This window comes from Girardinichthys multiradiatus, chromosome 21 (genome assembly GCF_021462225.1).
Source record: "Girardinichthys multiradiatus isolate DD_20200921_A chromosome 21, DD_fGirMul_XY1, whole genome shotgun sequence".
In the NCBI taxonomy this organism is placed as follows: Eukaryota; Metazoa; Chordata; class Actinopteri; order Cyprinodontiformes; family Goodeidae; genus Girardinichthys; species Girardinichthys multiradiatus.
Genome location: NC_061813.1, coordinates 28,059,725 through 28,079,383, shown reverse-complemented (window position 1 = coordinate 28,079,383; position 19,659 = coordinate 28,059,725). Strand labels below are relative to the sequence as shown.

General features: G+C 39.0%; 1 protein-coding gene and 1 long non-coding RNA gene across 2 annotated transcripts in view; one reads left to right on the top strand and one right to left on the bottom strand.

Moving 5' to 3' along the window:
- Nucleotides 1-2,710: 2,710 nt before the first annotated feature.
- Nucleotides 2,711-5,623, top strand: LOC124857935. The gene is made up of 2 exons (XR_007035719.1): nt 2,711-4,144; nt 4,237-5,623. It is a non-coding gene; the product is annotated as an uncharacterized LOC124857935 (long non-coding RNA).
- dnajb6b (DnaJ heat shock protein family (Hsp40) member B6b) overlaps nt 4,918-19,659 on the bottom strand; it is a 33,492-nt gene continuing 18,750 nt past the window's right edge. The window contains exons 8-10 of the mRNA XM_047349533.1: nt 18,794-18,864; nt 9,958-10,116; nt 4,918-6,047 (exon numbers count right to left, since the gene is read on the bottom strand). Coding sequence (XP_047205489.1) covers nt 5,938-6,047; nt 9,958-10,116; nt 18,794-18,864 — 340 coding nt within the window. The 3' untranslated portion in view covers nt 4,918-5,937. The remainder of the gene's footprint in view (nt 6,048-9,957; nt 10,117-18,793; nt 18,865-19,659) is intronic.

The window sequence follows — 19,659 nt, the reverse complement described above, 5'->3', positions numbered from 1 at the left end:
AAGAAATGATTTCGAGATGGAGATTTTTTCACTGCCCCCTTGACCCACTGAGGAAGAAGCGGGTATAGAAAATGGATGGATGGATGGAGTTTTTCCACTGCCAATTACAGCTGCAAGTTATTTGGGGGAATGTCTAGTTCAGATTTAAACATCTACAGACATATTTGTTTTTGTTTACATTGTAGTCCAGACTCCAGATGAAGAGCATCTGTGGACTTTAACTGACCCATTCTAACACATGAATATGTCTTTTGCAGTCTTTAACAGGCTTTTGTGCAGGATTGGTCTGTACTCTATCCATCTTACGCTCTCTGACCATACTCTCTATCCCTGCTGAAAAACAGCATCACCACATATGCATTGTTAGCTTCGCCTCTACACATAGCAATGTGCTTGTACGCCAAAGAGTTTAATTTTTGTGTCTTCTGAACAGAGTTTGCTGTGTCCCCTACGTGGCTTGTGGCAAACTGCAAACTGGGCACTTTATATTAAGACAACAATGGAACTCTCCCATGAAGGCCAGTTTAACCATGGGTCTTTTGACTGTTCCTCTGATTAATGATTTTCTTGCTCAGTCTGTTAATTCAAGAGGATGGCCATATCTTGGTTGGTTTGCAGCTGTGCCGTATTCTTTACTTCTATGTTACTTTGCTTTATTTCTACTGTTAACCTTAAGAATGTAATAATGAAAAACAGTGTAGCTATACTGCAATAGAGAAATCCTATTATTGCCGCGTATCAGTTTGGTTGGCTTTTCACTCAGACAATGTTACTTAGTTTTTTAAGAGTGCATCTGGACTGTTTTTTCTGAATCCCCTCTAAACTGTGAACAAGTACATTTTGTACCTCCGGTTCCTCGCTGAGCATCTCTCTCCTCTATCCAGGGATTAAGTAGCACTCAGACTGTCCAGAGAAATTTCTATACCTGTCAGAAAAACAGCGACTCAGTCAGAAAAAAACTTTACTTACTTCAGACCATAGCCAGAAGGAAGTCTGGCTATGGCCTGGTGTACTGCTGCAGTTCTAAAAATGACACGGATATGTGCTCCCGACTCAACCTGTAAACAAGCCCAAAACTCAAGGCTGCTTTTAAATAATCCCTCAATCCTGATAACAAGCACAAATAATAGTGCTTTTCTGGTAAAAACAATAACGCAGCACAAAAACAGCTGATGTAAAGAAAAAACCACCTTTCAAAAAGCTTTAAAAATTGATACAGGTTTTTGTTCAATTGTGTTTAGGAATAGATAATTTGGTATTAAGAGATAATTTTATTTAAATAAACGTGCTGAGAGTAATTGTTGGCAGTAGAGGTGTAAATGCTTTCTCCAGTTTACATCTGATCAAACACTCCCTTACCTCTAATCTACTGAGGGCACCCCTAGAAAAATAATCTCACTCCAATTTAGCTGCCCCTAAATCACTGTCAGACAGCTGATCCACAATATGGGGATTTTCAAGGTTAGATGTTATTTTACCTCTTAGCTGCACAACAAAACTACATCTTTCTGTTGAAGATGCTTAGTGCAAAAAACATTTTTGACTCTAAAATCTTTCCATTTTTTTTTTTTTCAATCGCAGGCAAATAAAAATTGTCAACAAGCAGACAGCCCCTGTTCATATCTAACTTTTGGAAGCAGTTAGATATACTAGTGATCTACAAGTAATTCAACAACAAAACCATTTTGTTTTACGTAGGTTTATTTCAATCAGCTGTAGCTCTAAACAGATACAATCATTGCATTTTACAGTAGTTTGAATCAAATGCAGCCTGCTAGCAAACTAATTTGTAAACTAGCTAGAAAGGTAGCTAACTAGCCTGGTAGCAAGTTAACTACCAAGGAAGCTGGTGGGAAAGCATGTTAACTAACCTGCTAGAAGCTGTTTAATGAGCTAAATCTATAGAAAGCTATTTTTATTACATCTATAAACTATAGTTTTGAATGCTTTCGTAAATATGGAAGTAGAGTGAAAAATTTAATGATAGCAAAACCTTTTGCTCAAAAAGTAGCTGTAAAAGAGGTTTTATAGTTCTTCATGTGAGGGAATACAAAGTGCTCCATGTCACATTCAGTAAATTAGAATATTACTGAAAAGTAAATTGAAACACGTTATATACACACAGACTGATGTTTTTAAAGCCTTTATAGTTAATTGTGATCCTTTTACTCTTACAGCTAATGCAAACATGACATTTGATATTAGAATATGACATCTGACCAAAGGGAAAAAAAAACATTTTAATACTGAAATGTGGGCTTGTTTAAAGGTATGTTTAATGCCTGCTTAATGGTTGATATTTTCAAAAGGTATTTCTAGTCTAAAAAACGACCCTCACTGAAACACATATTTTAACTTATTGAATATGACTATATTGGTTATGTCTGTAGTGTTGGATTCCACTGGGCCTAGGAGTGAAAAGTGTGTCAGAATTTTGTCCCTGTTTACATGACAACGATCCATTAAAAACTGGATTTTTGTTTTTGTTTCTGTTAACACGTCTACATGACAACGTTTTAATTGCAATCTCCGTTCACATGGCAACAGTAGAGACGTGAAAATGATGTAATTCCCCCTCCACCCTATTAGTAGGCGGTATGTCCTTTAAAACTCTTCCTGGTCAATGGCACAAGTAAGTACTCTGCAATCTGCCATTGTTATTGTTTACATCTTCATCTTCTGTGGGTTTTAAACTGGTTGGCAACACATGCATATTCATTTCTACTGATTTCACTCATACTGTGCATGAGCCAGGGCTTCTTTTTGAGAAAGATTTAATTTTTCCCTTATACACGACAATGGAGACAGGGACCTTTTTAAACCAATGAACTCTGGAACAGGTTTTCACAGAAAATGTGCGTCGTTGTCATATAAACAAACACTAGAATTGCAACCAATCTTTTCTGTTTTCACTAGAAAACGTCATGTAAATAGGTTCTTAGATAAGAACGGAGCTATCAAAAACGTTTTGAAAATATTTCAGCTTTTTACTCTGTTCACCAATGCTCTGTTTTTTGAAGAAAGATTTAGGTTTCAGCAGCTGGCTCTTCAATCAATTCACTCAAACAGAGAACTACATTCATAAGACCCCATACAGCTCTAATTTCTATCATTGTAAATTATATTTCACAGAAACTTTAAGACAATATACAAAAACTAAAATAGAGAACCTCACAGATCATCTATGCTGAATTCCACCAGAGCTCTCACAACTATGCTTATTGAAACCTTTTGGTTCTTTGATTAGTTGGAAAATATAAGTAATCAAGGGCAGAAATACATTTTTTTATTGGATCTACATGATGCGTTAAAAACAAATCCACTCCATGATGTCAACTTGTTGTATCGTGTAATATGATTCAGGTTTGTGTTCTCTTATTATTCTCATTTACCTGTCAGTGTAGAATACTTGTGCTGTGCTAATTTCTCTCTGTGTTGGAATGGGTGTCAATAGATGCTCCACTTCACTCAGGTGCCATTTTCTCTCAAGCAGCCGGCGGTTGACACAGAGGAGCTTGACGCTGGGTCGCTACTCTGCCTCTTTGCTCTTCAGGACGTAGACGTCCTCTGAGTGGAAGTCGACAGGAGGAATGTTTGCGAGGGCTGCAGATTTTAAGGCAATGGCAGGAGATGGGCCACTGCTTCGACACTAGTTTAATTAAACCCTCCGAGACTGCTAGCTGCATGGGAATAAGGGCCAAATGAGTTGCTGGGTCATGTGCATGAGTTCTGCCACATGAATAATACAAACCACTGCAGGCAGGCTCATTCAAAATAATGTGAGAATACTGCTCTTTCTAAGGCACTGCACATGTGACAGGGAAATTTAGAGTGTTTCGTCTTTGGCACCATTCAGTTACTGTTCCCTAGAGAGCAGCTGGAAAACATTCATACTTACAATAAGAAAGGGCAGATGACTCTGAAATGTCAAAGATTTTATATAAATTGTTTGCAGGTGACAATATGCTTATTTCTATTATGGTCCTTCTGTGTACAGGTAGTGGAAAACAGCTCGCCAGAAAGTTGCCTCAACATCCCACAGCTGGTCGGACTGGAAGATGGCATGGTGTTAGTCAACACATTTGACTGGCAGACTGGCAGACTTCCGAATGCTCTGACAGATCAAGAGTTATCAGCACTTCAGGTATCTATTATGCAGACTTCCACAATCTGTATTTGTCAATAACAAAGAGACATGCAATATTTTAATTGTCTTTTGTGTGCTTTTATTAACAGCTTTGATGCCAAAAGACCTGGTGTGGTCCTAGCTAGGACTCACAGCGACGCAGAGCCTGTTAGCTTTCAGCTCCTGTGTAACCCGGGAGTTCTACACCCTGTTGTCTGTGTTCCTGTCCTGTCTGCACCTGGACTGGCCACGGACAGGCAGACTTATCTTTATTCAAAGATCAGGCCTTTCTGTTCCGATGAAGCGAAGGACATTACATGCCCAGCATCACAAAGCACAACACAGACTAGCACACAGAAGAGAATGATGGTGTGGCACTGTGACATTGGCGTTTTGGCAATTTGTAATGTGTATAAAGTTGTAAATAAAAATCACATTTGTGACATGTTCAAAGTCAAGTTATTGCCAATTTCTCTTCCTGGGTCCATTAAAGTCAAGAGGTTTGCAGACATAAAATTTGATGGGTACAGATTAAGTAGCTCCAGCACCAGCCTCTTCTAGATTAACACGTATTCAAAAGGTGTAAGCTATTAACGGAGGAGGATCAGTGATGCTGTGGGCCTGTTTCACTTCCAAAGGAAACATTGTCATAATGCATGGCACCAAACACCAGGACATCTTAAATACAAATCTGGTGGCCACATCCAGAAACAATGAATATGGGTCATTTCGAGGTATTTCAGTACGATAATTATCCAAAACATATTGTCAAAGTAACACAAAAAAAACAGTTAATGTTTTATTTGAGCATTTATTCCGAGAGTCCATAAAAATGAACATTTATCTTGCATTTGTCAGGATTTATCAAATAAGGAAACCTTTCATGAGAAAAGTTTTACAAATACAATAATTTCACAAACACAATTATCCCCTAAAGCAGTATTTAAAAGTGGTAAAAGTGTCCTTTCATGCTGTGGAAAAACGTAATTCAGAGTTCATACAGGACTGAGCTCAACATGATAATCATTTTCTAATACTCGCCAAAGCTTTGAGCCTTTGTAACCACTCACATTTCCCAGTCTTCTGTCTTCGTCTTTGTCTCTTATTAAAGATGAATCCATTAAATGGTTTGACCTTCACTGACTCTCACATGCTGTGCAGTGTCAGAAACTTTCTGCTAATTTCAAACAAAGTTGCTCCTATGACTCTTCCTCTACCTGAACCTTTTTAAATTCATACAAAGCAAAAAGCAGAAACCAAGAAACCTCACCAAGAAGAGATTTGTTTTGATTTTAAGTGTTAGCTGTACATCTTCAAGGCTTATTCCATAAACACTGATATCGGCCAATAGGACAATTGCCCAGGGCACCATTGAAAAGGGAAGCACACAAGCATCAGTTAAAACAAACTATCTGTCAGTTGCACCTTCAACAAGTTTTCTATTGCTTTTATGCATTCAGCGGAGAGTTGGTGTCCCCTGCTTGCTGCTGAGAAATGTGCGACTTTTATACGTTTTTTGCGGGACTGCCCTGCAATTTTTGTCTGGGGCTCGCCTCAAGCTCCATTCATGGAACAACCACTGCTAACCGATAAACTACAATGAATCTTGTACAAATCTAAATCTCAAGCTTAAGATCAGAGAGATGTTTTTGGTTAATAAAAGGGGGAAGGACGTTATGCTTTCTGTTGCAGCAAATTGAAGAAAGGAGCTATGATGCAGCATTGGAACTATCAAGCCTTTGAATCTGAACCAGAACAAACTAATGCCACATTCATATGAGAAACATCTGCCGAATATAACTGTGAATTGTTCAAAAAAAGGTACCAAATCCACTGAAACGAGGGAAGAGTCGAGGAGCTCGTTTCTTTTTGGATTCTGCCTCCTTCAGCCACAGTTTCTTCCTCTTGGTGTCCACGTGTCCTTTAAAACAGCAAAAAAAAAATGCTATCAACAAATCTGGGCATTGTTTGTCCCATGTTTCTTCTTATTTTGATACTATTAAATTACCTATCAAAAAAAATGCAGTGCCATCCAAAAGATATTTATACCCTGTGAACCTTTGCAAATGGTTGTCATGTCACAACCACAAACTTTAATGCATTTACTGGGATTTGTTTTGATAGTAACTCAAAGCAGTGAATAATTAAGTAATATATATATATATATATATCTATAGATATATATTTATATATATATTTATATATATATATATATATATATATATAAATGTATACACTGCTCAAAACAATTAATGGAACACTTAAACAACACAATATAACTCCAAGTAAATCAAACTTCTGTGAAATCAAACTGTCCACTTAAGAAGCAACACTGATTGACAATCAATTTCACATCCTGTTGTGCAAATGAAATAGACAACAGGGGGAAATCTTTGGCGATTAGCAAGACACACTCAATAAAGGAGTGGTTCTGCAGGTGGGGACCACAGACCACTTCTCAGTACCTATGATTTCTGGCTGATATTTTGGTCACTTTTGAATGTTGGTGGTGCTTTCACACTCGTGGTAGCATGAGACAGACTCTACAACCCACACAAGTGGCTCAGGTAGTGCAGCTCATCCAGGATGGTACATCAATGCGAGCTGTGGCAAGAAGGTTTGCTGTGTCTGTCAGCGTAGTGTCCAGAGCCTGGTGGCGCTACCAGGAGACAGGCCAGTACACCAGGAGACGTGGAGGAGGCCGTAGGAGGGCAACAACCCAGCAGCAGGACCGCTACCTCCACCTTTGTGCAAGGAGGAACAGGAGGAGCCCTGTCAGAGCCCTGCAAAAAGACCTCCAGCAGGCCACAAATGCGCATGTGTCTGCACAAACGGTTAGAAACCGACTCCATGAGGATGGTATGAGGGCCCGACGTCCACAAATGGGGGTTGTGGTCACAGCTCAACACCGTGCAGGATGCTTGGCATTTGCCAGAGAACACCAGGATTGGCAAATTCGCCACTGGTGCCCAGTGCTCTTCACAGATAAAAGCAGGTTCACACTGACCACATGTGACAGACGTGACAGAGTCTGGAGACACCGTGGAGAGCGATCTGCTGCCTGCAACATCCTTCAGCATGACCGGTTTGGCAGTGGGTCAGTAATGGTGTGGGGTGGCATTTCTTTGGAGGGCCGCACAGCCCTCCATCTGCTCACCAGAGGTAGCCTGACTGCCATGAGGTACCGAGATGAGATCCTCAGACCCCTTGTGAGACCAATGCTAGACCTCATGTGGCTGGAGTGTGTCAGCAGTTCCTGCAAGATGAAGACATTGAAGCTATGGACTGGCCCGCCCGTTCCCCAGACCTGAATCCGATTGATTACATCTGGGACATCATGTCTCGCTCCATCCACCAACGTCACGTTGCATCACAGACTGTCCAGGAGTTGGCGGATGCTTTAGTCCAGGTCTGGGAGGAGATCCCTCAGGAGACCATTCGCCGTCTCATCAGGAGCATGCCCAGGCGTTGTAGGGAGGTCATACAGGCACGTGGAGGCCACACACAATACTGAGCCTCATTTTGACTTGTTTTAAGGACATTACATCAAAGTTGGATCAGCCTGTAGTGTGTTTTTCCACTTTAATTTTGTGTGTGACTCCAAATCCAGGCCTCCATTGGTTAATACATTTGATTTCCATTGATGATGTTTGTGTGATTTTGTTGTCAACACATTCAACTTTGTAGAGAAGAAATTGTTCAATGAGAATATTTCATTCATTCAGATGTAGGATGTATTATTTGAGTGTTCCCATTATTTTTTTGAGCAGTGTATCTATAATTTTCAAGATTTCTTACAAATAAAAGTTTGAAAAGTGTGGTGCATTTATACTAAGCCCCCTGAGTACTTTGTAGAAAAACCTTTGCTGCAATGTCTCCACCAGCTTCACATATCTAGCGACTGAAATCTTTGCCCAAAATCTTTGCTCAAGCTCAGTCACATTGAAAAGGAGGATCTATGTGAACTTCAATTTTCATTTTTTGACAGATGTTCTCAATTGGATTTAGGTCTGGACTTTGATTGGCCATTCTAATATGAACATGTTTTGATGTAAACAGTTCCATTGCAGCTCTGGCTGTATGTTTAAAGCCATCCTGCTGGATGGAAAACCTCCACATCAGTCTCAAGTCTTGTATTTAGCTCTATTTCAGCTCTGACCAGCCTCTCTGTTCCTGCTGAAGAAAAGCATCCCCACTGCATAATGCTCCCACTACCATGTTTCACCGCCATGTGGTGAAACATGGTAGTGGCAGCATTATGCCACCATGTTTCACCGCATGAGGCTGGGACTGTGGCATAGTGGGAAGAGTAGTCTTCTTGCACTCTGAAAGTTGTGGGTTTGATCCAGCTTAACTTCAAGTTGCCTACCAATCTGCATGTGAGTGTGGTTAGGTGAATATGGTTCTGTAAAGTGCTCTGAGTGGTAGGTTTGACTGGGAAAGCACTATATAAATTCAGTCCACTTACCACATGGATTCTGTTTTAGGAATAATGTGCCTTGTTAGTTTTCCTGGTAAAATAATGTTTCACAAGTGCCAAAAGTTAATTTTTGGGATCCTCTGACGAGAACATTTTCTTCTACATGTTTGCTGTAGTCTCTATATAGCTCGTGGCAAACTGAAACTGGTACTTTATATGGCTTTCTTTCATCAATACTTTGTACTTGCCACACTTCAACGAAGGTTAGCTTGTGGAGTGCACAACTAGTTTCTTTGTCAAAAGATTCTACCACCTGAGCTGTGGATCTCTGCAGCTCCTCCAGAATTACAGCGGGCTCTATTTTCATGGTCTGTCCGTCGTGCATTAGCAAGTCTGTTTTTAGCAGCTCAGCAACTTTATCCATGACCTGTTTGTTGTGGCCATTGGTCTTCGTGATCCCGTTTTTTCATGAATGTTCACTAAGAGGCCGGCTCTTTTATGTAAAATTTGTTCAAGGTAGGATAAATATATGTGCAAGACTGTATATTAACCATTTTGCTGGGACTTAATCATATGTTTGATTCATTTTAGAAACAGAAATGTAGACGTGAGGGATGAAGAGGGGATGGCAGCCTTTTCTTGCATTTTAATCACATTATGAGGTTATTTTTGCTTTTACATCACCTCCACTCCTCTGATACAACACATTATAATGCAGTTTGTCTTTCTTTTGTGCTAAAATTGAGAACATAGAGGCATTCGTTGGAATTAACTTCACTACCAAAAAAAGTGAAATGAATTATTATCTAGATGCAGTGACTCATCCAAGCAACCATAGATTCTCCTTCAAAATAATTGGTTGCATAGCTACATGTGTTTCTGAATGACCTATTTGTAAAGTGCATCGGGTTTGGTTCGTTAAATTAGAAATTTAGCATTTTTATGACTCGTCAGACCTTGCTGCTGACTTGACTCTGGGTTTCAGACAGGAATGCTAGTTAAAAGCTCTCTGAGACGACAGAGAGAGACTGAGAATCAGGCTCTTTGTTTGTATCTAAGCAGGAACTATGCACGCTGAAATTAAGGGTTCCCTCCTCAACTAATGAAGCTGCCGTATGTAAAACGTTCGCCGGCTTTGTGTAATTGCTCAGCTTTTGTGTCCGACTTCCTGATCCCATGAAGGAAAACAGAGGGCAGACTCTGACCTATGGTCGTTACAGCGACGTAAAACAGAGCTGGCTAATGAACATCTCTGTCCTCGGTGTTTACATCTGCCAATCAGACTTCTTCACTGTGCTTTGTGAGGCCATCAGGCACAAAAGCAGACAATTAGCCATGCTTATTAGGACTCTTAAAGGCAGAGCTCTGTGTGTTGGTAATTAATCAAGCCTGCAGTGGCAGCAGGGCGGACCTCTCGTTAGTCCCAGGCTCTGCGGGCCGTGCTCCTCCTCTTCCTCAGAGGGGTTCTGGGCGGAGTTCCTCAGGTAGCGCTGGTGCAGGCCCAAACCGGGGAGCGTGTTCTGTCTGCGGCTGCGAAACTCCTCCTCAAAGGGGTCTTGGGAAGCGATGTCTGTGGGTGTAAAGCAGAGAGGGAATGAATCACACCTAAAGTTATCGCTGTCTGGATGGATTGCCTGAGGTGTTCAACGTAAAGTCATTTTTCTCCTGTCCCTTTTGACATGAGATGCGTGTGTTGCAAAAGAGAAAAACATATTACCTTCTGATGCCCTTGGCTGTTTAAATACAATCAGACAGAGGAAAAGAGATACAAACTAATATTCCAGCAAGTTTGGCATGAGTCCGAAAGGTATACTGATGTAAGCAAGAAGAAATAACAAAGATGATAAAAACCAGGTACCCTTAAGGTAAATAGACCCCCTCCTTCATTCAAACTCCAGCCATATATTTCATTCATTTTTCATCTGCCTGACTTTGATTGTGATTAGTCATGTAAATAAAATGAGTTTTGGTTATTCTTTTCTCTAGGTAATTTACATTTATATTGAATTAGTGGCAGGCAGGGAATGGTGTGGGGTGGCGGTGGTTGGGGGGGTTTTATACTGGGAGATTACAGGCAGATCGGATCGCCATTGTGTTGTGTAATTAAGGCAACGAAGAGGAGAAGAAAGGAGACCAGATGCTCGCCTTTCTGAAACTGGTCCTATTAAAGGAGGGTCTGCTCCAGCTTTTAAAATATAATAACTCACATGTGACTAATATGAGCATATAAGCAACCAACATGAGCATTTCATATACAAAACATGGCAGAGCATGATATGATTAAACCTCTTTTGTGTTTTATATATGAAATTAGGCTTTTATGACTATTAATTGTGCACTCTGCAAAACTGGCCTTTACCGAAGAGTGGCAAGAAGAAAGTTATAAGAAGTTCACTTTAGATCTTGCCGCAAATCTTATAGAGGAAACAGTAAATATGTGGAAAAACATGCTCTGGTCAGATGGGACGAACATTTGACCTTTTCTAGCCTACATGCAAAAACCCTGTGTCAGGCGGAAACTAACTCTTCACCCCCACCGTGAAGCATGGTAGAGGCAGCATCATTCTGTGGAGATGCTATTCTTTAGTAGGAACAGGGAAACAGGTCAGAGTTCACGGAAAGATGGATGGAGCTAAATACAGGGCAATCCAAGAAGAAAACCTCTTAGAGGCTGCGTCTGTAGCAAGACCTGAAATGAACTTTGACTGAAGCCCTCCAAGTTCAATCTGACTGAGTTTTAGCTGTTTTATGAAGACGAACGGGCAAACATTTCAATGACTAGATGGACAAAGCTAGTTGAGATATACCAAAAAAGACTTGCTGTTTAATTGCAGTGAAAGTTGGTTCCACAAAGCATTGACTTACAGGGACTGGATATTAATGTGCAGCACTTTTGATAATTGTATTCGTAAACACATTTGCAAACCATATGTAATTTTCCTTCTGCTTTATAATTGTACTTTATTTTGTGTTGGTGTATTACATAAAATCCATGTAAAATGTTTGTGATATAAAGACAAACAAGAGAACACCCTGCCCACAGTAAAGCATGGTGAAGGTTTTGTCATGCTCTGGGCTTGCTCAATATTAGCTTTCCTTAATTAAAAATGACACAGTTGAATCTGTGTTGTTGTTGCTGCTGCTTGGTGTTTTTGTACACCTAAAGTTAAATGTAAATAATAATCTATTAAAAACCACATAATTTATGTCAAATTTTAAATACTAAAAGTGAAAGAGGGTGTACTTTCATTTTATGAAATACATATAGAAAGAAATTAAAGAAGCTTTTAAGCACAACATATGTTGGTGTATGTCAGAAAACTAGGTTTTAAATGGAGGTCTTGGGTTTTTCTGCACCAGACATATATACAAATCCAACATCAGAGGAACAGTATGAAGGAAAAGATTAACTAAAGCTTAGTGACTAGTGTCAGAAGTCCCAATCAAAAATATTGCAATTGTTTAGAAAGCTAAAACTTGCCTTTTTACTACACCACCACAGCCAACTCAAGACAGCATCAGCAAAGAGGTCTGCTAGAGATTGTTGGATGTTTGTTTTCTCATCCAGATTTTACAGGGTACAGTAGCTCAAGAGATATGCAGAAGAGAAGTATGACTTTTGTTAATTCGATTTCTGCAGAAAATCTCAAGACCCTGCACTTTGTAATTTGTTTGCTGACCTCACCGTTGAGACAAACAGTCCATGCCCGTCCAATCTGGATTAAAACCTCTATCACCCCTTTCAAATATTTACTTTACAGAGTGCCACGCTCATTTTCTTCCCCCACTGATGTATCGTTTACTGCTGACTTACTGTCTCCAACTTTCTCTCATGAGTACAAAAAGCTGTTGTAAATGACAGTGCTGCACTATTCAAACTGAAATACATTGAATATGAAAAAAAATGTAACAGTTAAATAAAGATATTCTACTGAGATGTTTGCAACCTATCAGGCAATAACCAGAAACAACTTTTTTCCTTGTGGATGAAGGTTTTACATTTAACACGTTCTACTTCGACTGTGTTTTCTATTTTTGTTTACCATCATCTGCCACTTCATTAGGTGCACCTACCAGGTTGGACCCTCTTTTGCTTTCAGAACTACCTTAATTCTTCGTGGCATAGACTCAACAACCTGTCAGAAACTTTAGCATCACATGGTTGCTCCAGATATGTTCGCTGCCGATCCATGATGTGATTCCAATTCCACCACATCCCAATGCTGCTCTGTTTGACAGAGATCTGATGACTGTGGAGGCCTCATTGTGAAGAACTCATTTTTATACTCAAGCAAACCAGTTTGTGATGATTTACGTATTGTGCCATGGTGCATTATCCTGTTGGAAGTAAACATCAGAAGATGGGTACACTATGGTCATCAAGGGATAGTAATGGTCAGGAACAATTTTAAACAATGCTCAGCTGGTACTAAGGGGTCCAAAGTATGCTAAGACAATATCCCCCACACCATTAAACTCCCACCACCAGCCTGAATTGTTGATACAAGGTCCCATGGGTTGGATCCATGCTTCCATGTGGTATACACCGACTTCTGGCCCTACCATCTAATGTTGCAACTGAACTCAAGTCTCATTGGAACTGGGAATGTTTTCCCAATCAGTTTTTGGCCAATTTTGGTGAGTCTGTGTTAATGGTAGACTCAGTTTCCTGTTTTTAGCTTTGGCCTTCTGATGCTGTAGCCAGTCTGCTTCAAAAAGCAGCATGTTTTACATTTAGTGATAGTTTTCTAAACATCTTGGTTGTAGAAATAGTCTACAACCACTGCTGCTGCTCACTGGATCAGGCCAATATCTGTAAATTAGAGCAAATGTTGCGCAAAAAAATTACAATAGATCATTAGTCTCTGAATATTCAGAGAAGCATGCTTGGAATCAACAACAATGCCAAATTCAATCACTAAAATCTCAATTTTTCAATTTGATCTTCACCAAGTTGTCTTTACCCACCTAGATGCCTAAAAGCATCAACTTACTGCCAAGCTGTATGTAGACAGGTAACTGAAGAAATGTACCAAGTAAACTGGCTGGTAACTGTATAAAGTGTGTTTTAAATAGTTTTATCTTGGTTAATAAAACGTCTTAATTCCTTCAGGTAAAACCTGAGAGTTTTGGTTCCAGCAAAGAAAACAGATCATGCTACTCGGGCTTTAACCAACACAAAGACATTGCTGGATTTCACTTCTGTTTGAATATACTTCTTATCACTCCAGGTCATCCATTATGACCCAAGTTTGATTTCTTTGCACAAAGGCTTTGTTTTGTATTAAGGGTAAAACTGTCCACACACAATGTGTTTATTTTCTCACCTAAAACAACTCACACTTTAGGGTTATTTATGGGTTCTTTTAGCCCCAAACCAGAGCGTATTTATTTTCAGGGTTTACAATTCAGCTTGTTTAACTGAACAACCCACAGCTGACCCAACAAGGAGACAGCAGCTCTCAGTGGACCACCAGACAGCAGGAAAATTGCTGGCCTGGCTCTCAATTCCAACCTGCATGTATTTCACAATCCCATCAGGTGAAGTTAGATAGCCGGATTAAGCCAAAACATTTGTAGCTTCAAGGCTACGTGCTTTATTTCAGCCTCAGATACTACTGAGGATCAATATTTGCATCTAGTAAACATCCTACTACCTGGGTAATAAGGCTCCTTTTGATACAGAGTTGCAAAATCCAACAGCATTTAATTAAGTTAAATAAAGGAGCTGTTGTGATAATGAGGTTTCACTAAATGTTCAAATAGGTGGTCTATTATTATCTGGATCAAAGACTTAATTTAAAAAGCAAATACCCTTGAGCAGCAAGATGCCTCTTTGTGCTGACAGCACCTGTTATTTGTTTCCAGGTTAAATAATGCAGCCAGTTGTAATGGAGACGTGAATACAGACACCAAGACACACCCCAGCACACACAGACACTAAGTCTATATGAGAGGGACACATACAGCATTACATCTAAAAGGCTGGAGGTTGAATCATGGACTGAAGGAGCCCAAAATAAATCACAGCTCCAAAGCAGGGCTAACCCTAGATGACAACTGCAGCCAGATAATATTCAGCAGTCCATCGTCCCTGGGTTCAGGACATCTGGTGTCGTGCTGATGGAGACCCCACTGCTGAGCACTGACTGATAAAATCCTTGTTCAGACATGGCCGAGGAGAAGCAGTCAGCTTATCTTTTCCTATCGTTCATAAAATAGCCAGTGGCTGCAGGCTCTAGTGTTGTGCTAAGCTGTCAAGCAGACTGTGTTTCTGTGTGTTTGTGGGAGGGAAGGCTAGGAGGGTATAAGGTGAGATGGGGTGAGGTGAGGACGGGGTTGGTGTAACAAATCAGACGTGTGTCATACTGGAGCAGATTGATGAAGAGGGAGTTGCAAATTGTTTGTTTATGCAGAGGAGCAACCTGTTTCGTGGCTTTAGAGGGGAATAGCCATTTTTACACATAATTAATTATAATACGTTTACATCTTTAAGGGAAGTTTTTTACATTTTATCTGTTCAAATTTGTTTCATTTAGTTAACAGAGTTCAGCTGAGCTCGGGGTTTTGTGATTTATCTGCCTGAATGGTATTTTTTGGCCATTTTGGATTGTCTTTTGCATACAAACGATGACATCTAGTGGTCACAAGAGGTACACTTTTAAACGAACGTCTTGTTTTCCAGTTAGCAAATGTTTATACATATTTGTACATATCAGCTTTCATTTCAGTAAATGTATCCTGATTTATTCAATCTTTTTTTCAAATATTAGTAATACTTGCTCTAAGAAATATATTAATTATTATCATAAAGTATTATTTTAGGTTTGTTTATGTCCACTTTCCTTTAAATTTGTGGATGTAAGATTAAGTTTAATAATAAAAATAATTTCTATTTCCATTTGATTATAAGATCGGTTTGATGAAAATTAGGTAATCAGACAGACAAAATATAGTTATCTGCAAATTCTGCAATTTAAAAAAATTAAATGAAATTTATTTAAAATATATATATATATATATATATATATATTAGAAAAAACATTCCAGAAAGACCTTTTCAAATCAAATTTACAAGATAAAGCTTTTGAAACAAATTCTTACAGTAGATAATGTAAATATGTTGGAACAGTGCAAAGTATTTCTAGTAACAATGTATTCATTTTACTTTATTTACAATTGACCAAAAAACGCAACGGGCTCAGCAAATAGAAAATAGCATTAGAGCAACAAAGCTCGAGTACAAACAAGAAGTCTTATAATACCATAAACTGTGTATGCCAAGGATCATTTAAACATTCACCATTCAGTGAAACAACTAGACGTGGGTAAAGTAGCCAGAAATTGTACTCGAGCAAGAATAGCATTACTTCAAAATAATATTACCCAAAAAGTAAAAAGCATGGTGCAGTAGAAGTACTTTTTTTTTTTTTTTTACTTACTTGTAAATGTAACTGGTTACTACGCACCTCTGATAACTTAACATTTTACTATATTTCAAATATATTTATAGGCTTTCATATCCTTTCATTTTAGTAGATATATATCGACTTTGTATCTTATTAATTTTTAATCCTACTAATAATGTCCTAATAAAGCACCAATGATAATAGTGTTATTCTGAGGATCTGACTGTCGAATGAACGTCCAAACAAGTTATTTTCAATGAAGTAAAAAACTTACGTATGACCAGGAGATGGCGCTATTGTACAACAAATACGACACCTACAGGAACAAGCCGTTTATCCAGCTGTTTGTAGCGTCTTTTAACCTCTTTTTAACCAATGATTCGTGGACTGAATACAGAATAGTTTAAAAACAGCCTCATTTTATCCATCACATTTTTTAACGTTGCACCGAGTGGGGAAGGAGGCGATATAGCGAACTTAAAAGGCTATAATTAAAAGACTTTGCATAGCAACAGAACTGCGCAAGCGCACTTCAACTTAGGTCTGCGCTGCTCATATCTTTAAAGCAGTTAAAACTGAAATAGATTCTTTAATCTAATCTAAACACCAGCACGGCCCACTGAATTTGTATTCTTATGTGTAATAAGTTGGAAGCTTTAAAGATTCAGTTTGACTCATTGAAGGCCTCACCCTGATTTGTTTTTTTTTTTTACCTCTTCCTTTGCTTGACATGTCTCAAAAACCGTGAAGTGGGCCCTGTTCAAAAAAGCTGGCCTTCAGCACATTCCTTTAGGGACACTCATGTTTTTCTGTGTTCCTCTGAGCGAGCTGCAATTAGTACAAATGACTCGACTCCAGCTTTATGGTTAAATACAGGAAATCCCATGGGTATAAGCATGTACTCTCATTTTACACAAGACATTAAAGAGAATAAGCAGCAGAGAAGCAACTTTGGGGGCTTATAGTCTTGTCCAGAAACAGGTTTAGTTTCACATGACTGGCATAATTTCTTTTAGTAATTTGATACTAAAACATTACAGGGCATTTTGTACCAGTAGCCTGGTTTTTTTTAATTAATCAGATTTAAACAGAAATGCGCACAATACTCCCATGTATTTCTTATTTTGATCAGCAGGAGCAACGATAAATAACTTGATAGTTATTTGGAGTAGGCTTCAAATCTGGAACCTTGAAAAACAGGGCAGTAGGGAGGAAGGATGGACGGTGGACAGACAGATGGAAAGATAACGTACAAGAGGACGGATGGACAGATACTAGACAAAGGGAGGGATGGATGGATGGATAGACAATGGACAGACGGATGGGTAATGGACTAAGGCATGGAAAGAAAGATTGATAATAAAAGGGAAGGGTTGTTAATAGACAGGGAGGGAAGGATAATGAAGAGGGATGAATGAAGAGACTGATGGATCATACTTTTGGGTGGCAAGACAGGGAATATAATTAAGAAATACATTATTCCGTAATCATTCAACATACTTATCCAGACCTGGAAAACGCTTAAATATTTAAACATGGAATTCTAGTGGATATTTAGGGTAATTCAGTAGATTTTAATTTCTTCCTTGATGACATTTGAGGAAATTAAACAAGCATCTGGGGGCGTCGGCTCTGAACGTCCAGCCCTATGTTCAGTGCAGAAAAAGCATCTGTAAGCTGACAGATATGGTCGGTGTTGGTGCATTTTCACCTGGTTTGTAAAATGAAAGCATACCCATCAGAGAACGAAAAATGCATTAAGAGTCTCAAGACAGATAGATCTTCACTAAAACTTCATCTGACAATGAAAAGGGTTACTTCAGTGAGGACACAGGCACCAAACCCTAATGTGAGTCACTGAGGCATTAGTAAGGTAAATAAAACACACGGTGAGCAGTGTGATGATAGTGAGTGTACAACAGGAAGCAGCCAGTGTGGTTCCTTTTTAGTGCAGCTGTGATCGGGCATATAAGCAGGTAAACTCGCATTTCCATGAGAGATGATTCAAAGCCACTCAAGCCAAAAGAAACACACAGACACCAGATGAGAGCAGTGGGTTTTCCATGACGTTTCATAAACTAAACTTTATTGATTGAATCTTAACTGCTTTAAGAACAAAAAAGAAGTCCTCTGTGTGTCCCCTTTAAATTCAGTCTGAGCTGGTGAAGCAGTTAATGTGAAATCATTAAGGTAGCCTTCTTCTATCAGCGACCATGCAGAAACAAACCAAACACTCTTCCGAACAGAGAAAACAAGCAAAAATATGCATGTTGTTATAATTAATTTATTAATGAACACAAACCTTATTACACTCGCATGAACAATAGCCAACAGGTTAGCGCAGTGGAGTTTTATGTTAAACACATTAATGTGAGGTGGTTAAGCTTCTCATTCACTTGTTAAACTAATCAAATTAAAAAGGAGCAAAAATGACATGCGCCAGTTAAACGTACAGCATCTTATTTTTCTGCCACAACACCAACGACGATATACACCTTGATTGAAGGAAAAAAATATACAGCACACAGCCAACTTTGTGTTTATGGCAGAACAGTACAGTTCAAGAAATCCATAAAATACAAAAAAAAAAAAAAAAAACGTATCCCAGCAAGCTGGTCCCCCTAAATAATAGAATAAATACAAATATACAAATACTGAAAACATGTCTCTTCTCCCTGGCAGCTAAGCTAAAATGAGAAAAAAATCTTCTTTGGGAATGAGATGCAGGAGGAACAGAGAGAGAAGAGACTTTTTTATTCCAGATGAGACAATTGTATGTTGGTCAAATTTTGGGGCGAGATATTTACTTGTTATCCAGTCTTAGTTGCTGCTCCTTACCATTAACTGTAAGAGATTTTAATTGACCATCCTCTACCACTTCTACCCGCTCCTGGCCGTTCTCCACAATCCTGTTGGCACACAAACAAAGACAGTGGTCTTTTTAGAAACCGGGCCGCAAGAATCAGTAGATATAAAATCTCTTGTAAAAGTATTCATACTTAGTGAAATTCTTCAAAATGATTGAACAATATAGCCATAAACTTTAATATATTTTATGGGGAGTTTATGCGATAGAACACAAGGTAGATCAACATTGTGAAGGGGAAGGGAACTGAAGCATGGTTTTTAAAATTCAAAATCTGAAAAGTGTGAAGTGCATTTATACTCACCCTCCCTGAGGTAATAAGTCGTAGAACCACCTTTCACTGCAGATACAACTGCAAGTATTTTGGGGAATGTCTCCTTTATGTTTGCACATCTAAAGACTGAAATGTTTCCCCTTTCTTTGCAAAATAGCTCAATCCCAGATTGGATGAAAAACATTTGAACATAGATTTTCAAGTTTCTCCACTGGATTTAGGTCTGGACTTTCACTTGTTGATCCTAAAATAAAAATGTTTGGATCTAAACCATCCCATTGTAGCTCTGATTGTACTTTCAGTATCTCTGTCCTTCTGGAAGGTGAACCTCAGTCCCAGTGTCAAGTTTTTTGCAGCCTCTAAGAGGTTCTCCTCTAGGATTTCCCTGTGTTTAGCTCCATCCATCCACACTGGATTTCATTTAGGGGTATCGGAATAAAGGGAACTAAAGGTAAATCAATGGCACACTTTTGAGAACTTTGTTTCTTTGCTTCCATTTTGCAATTATAGGTTACTTTGTGTGGATCTATGACATAACATTCCTTCTAAATATATTAAAGTCTT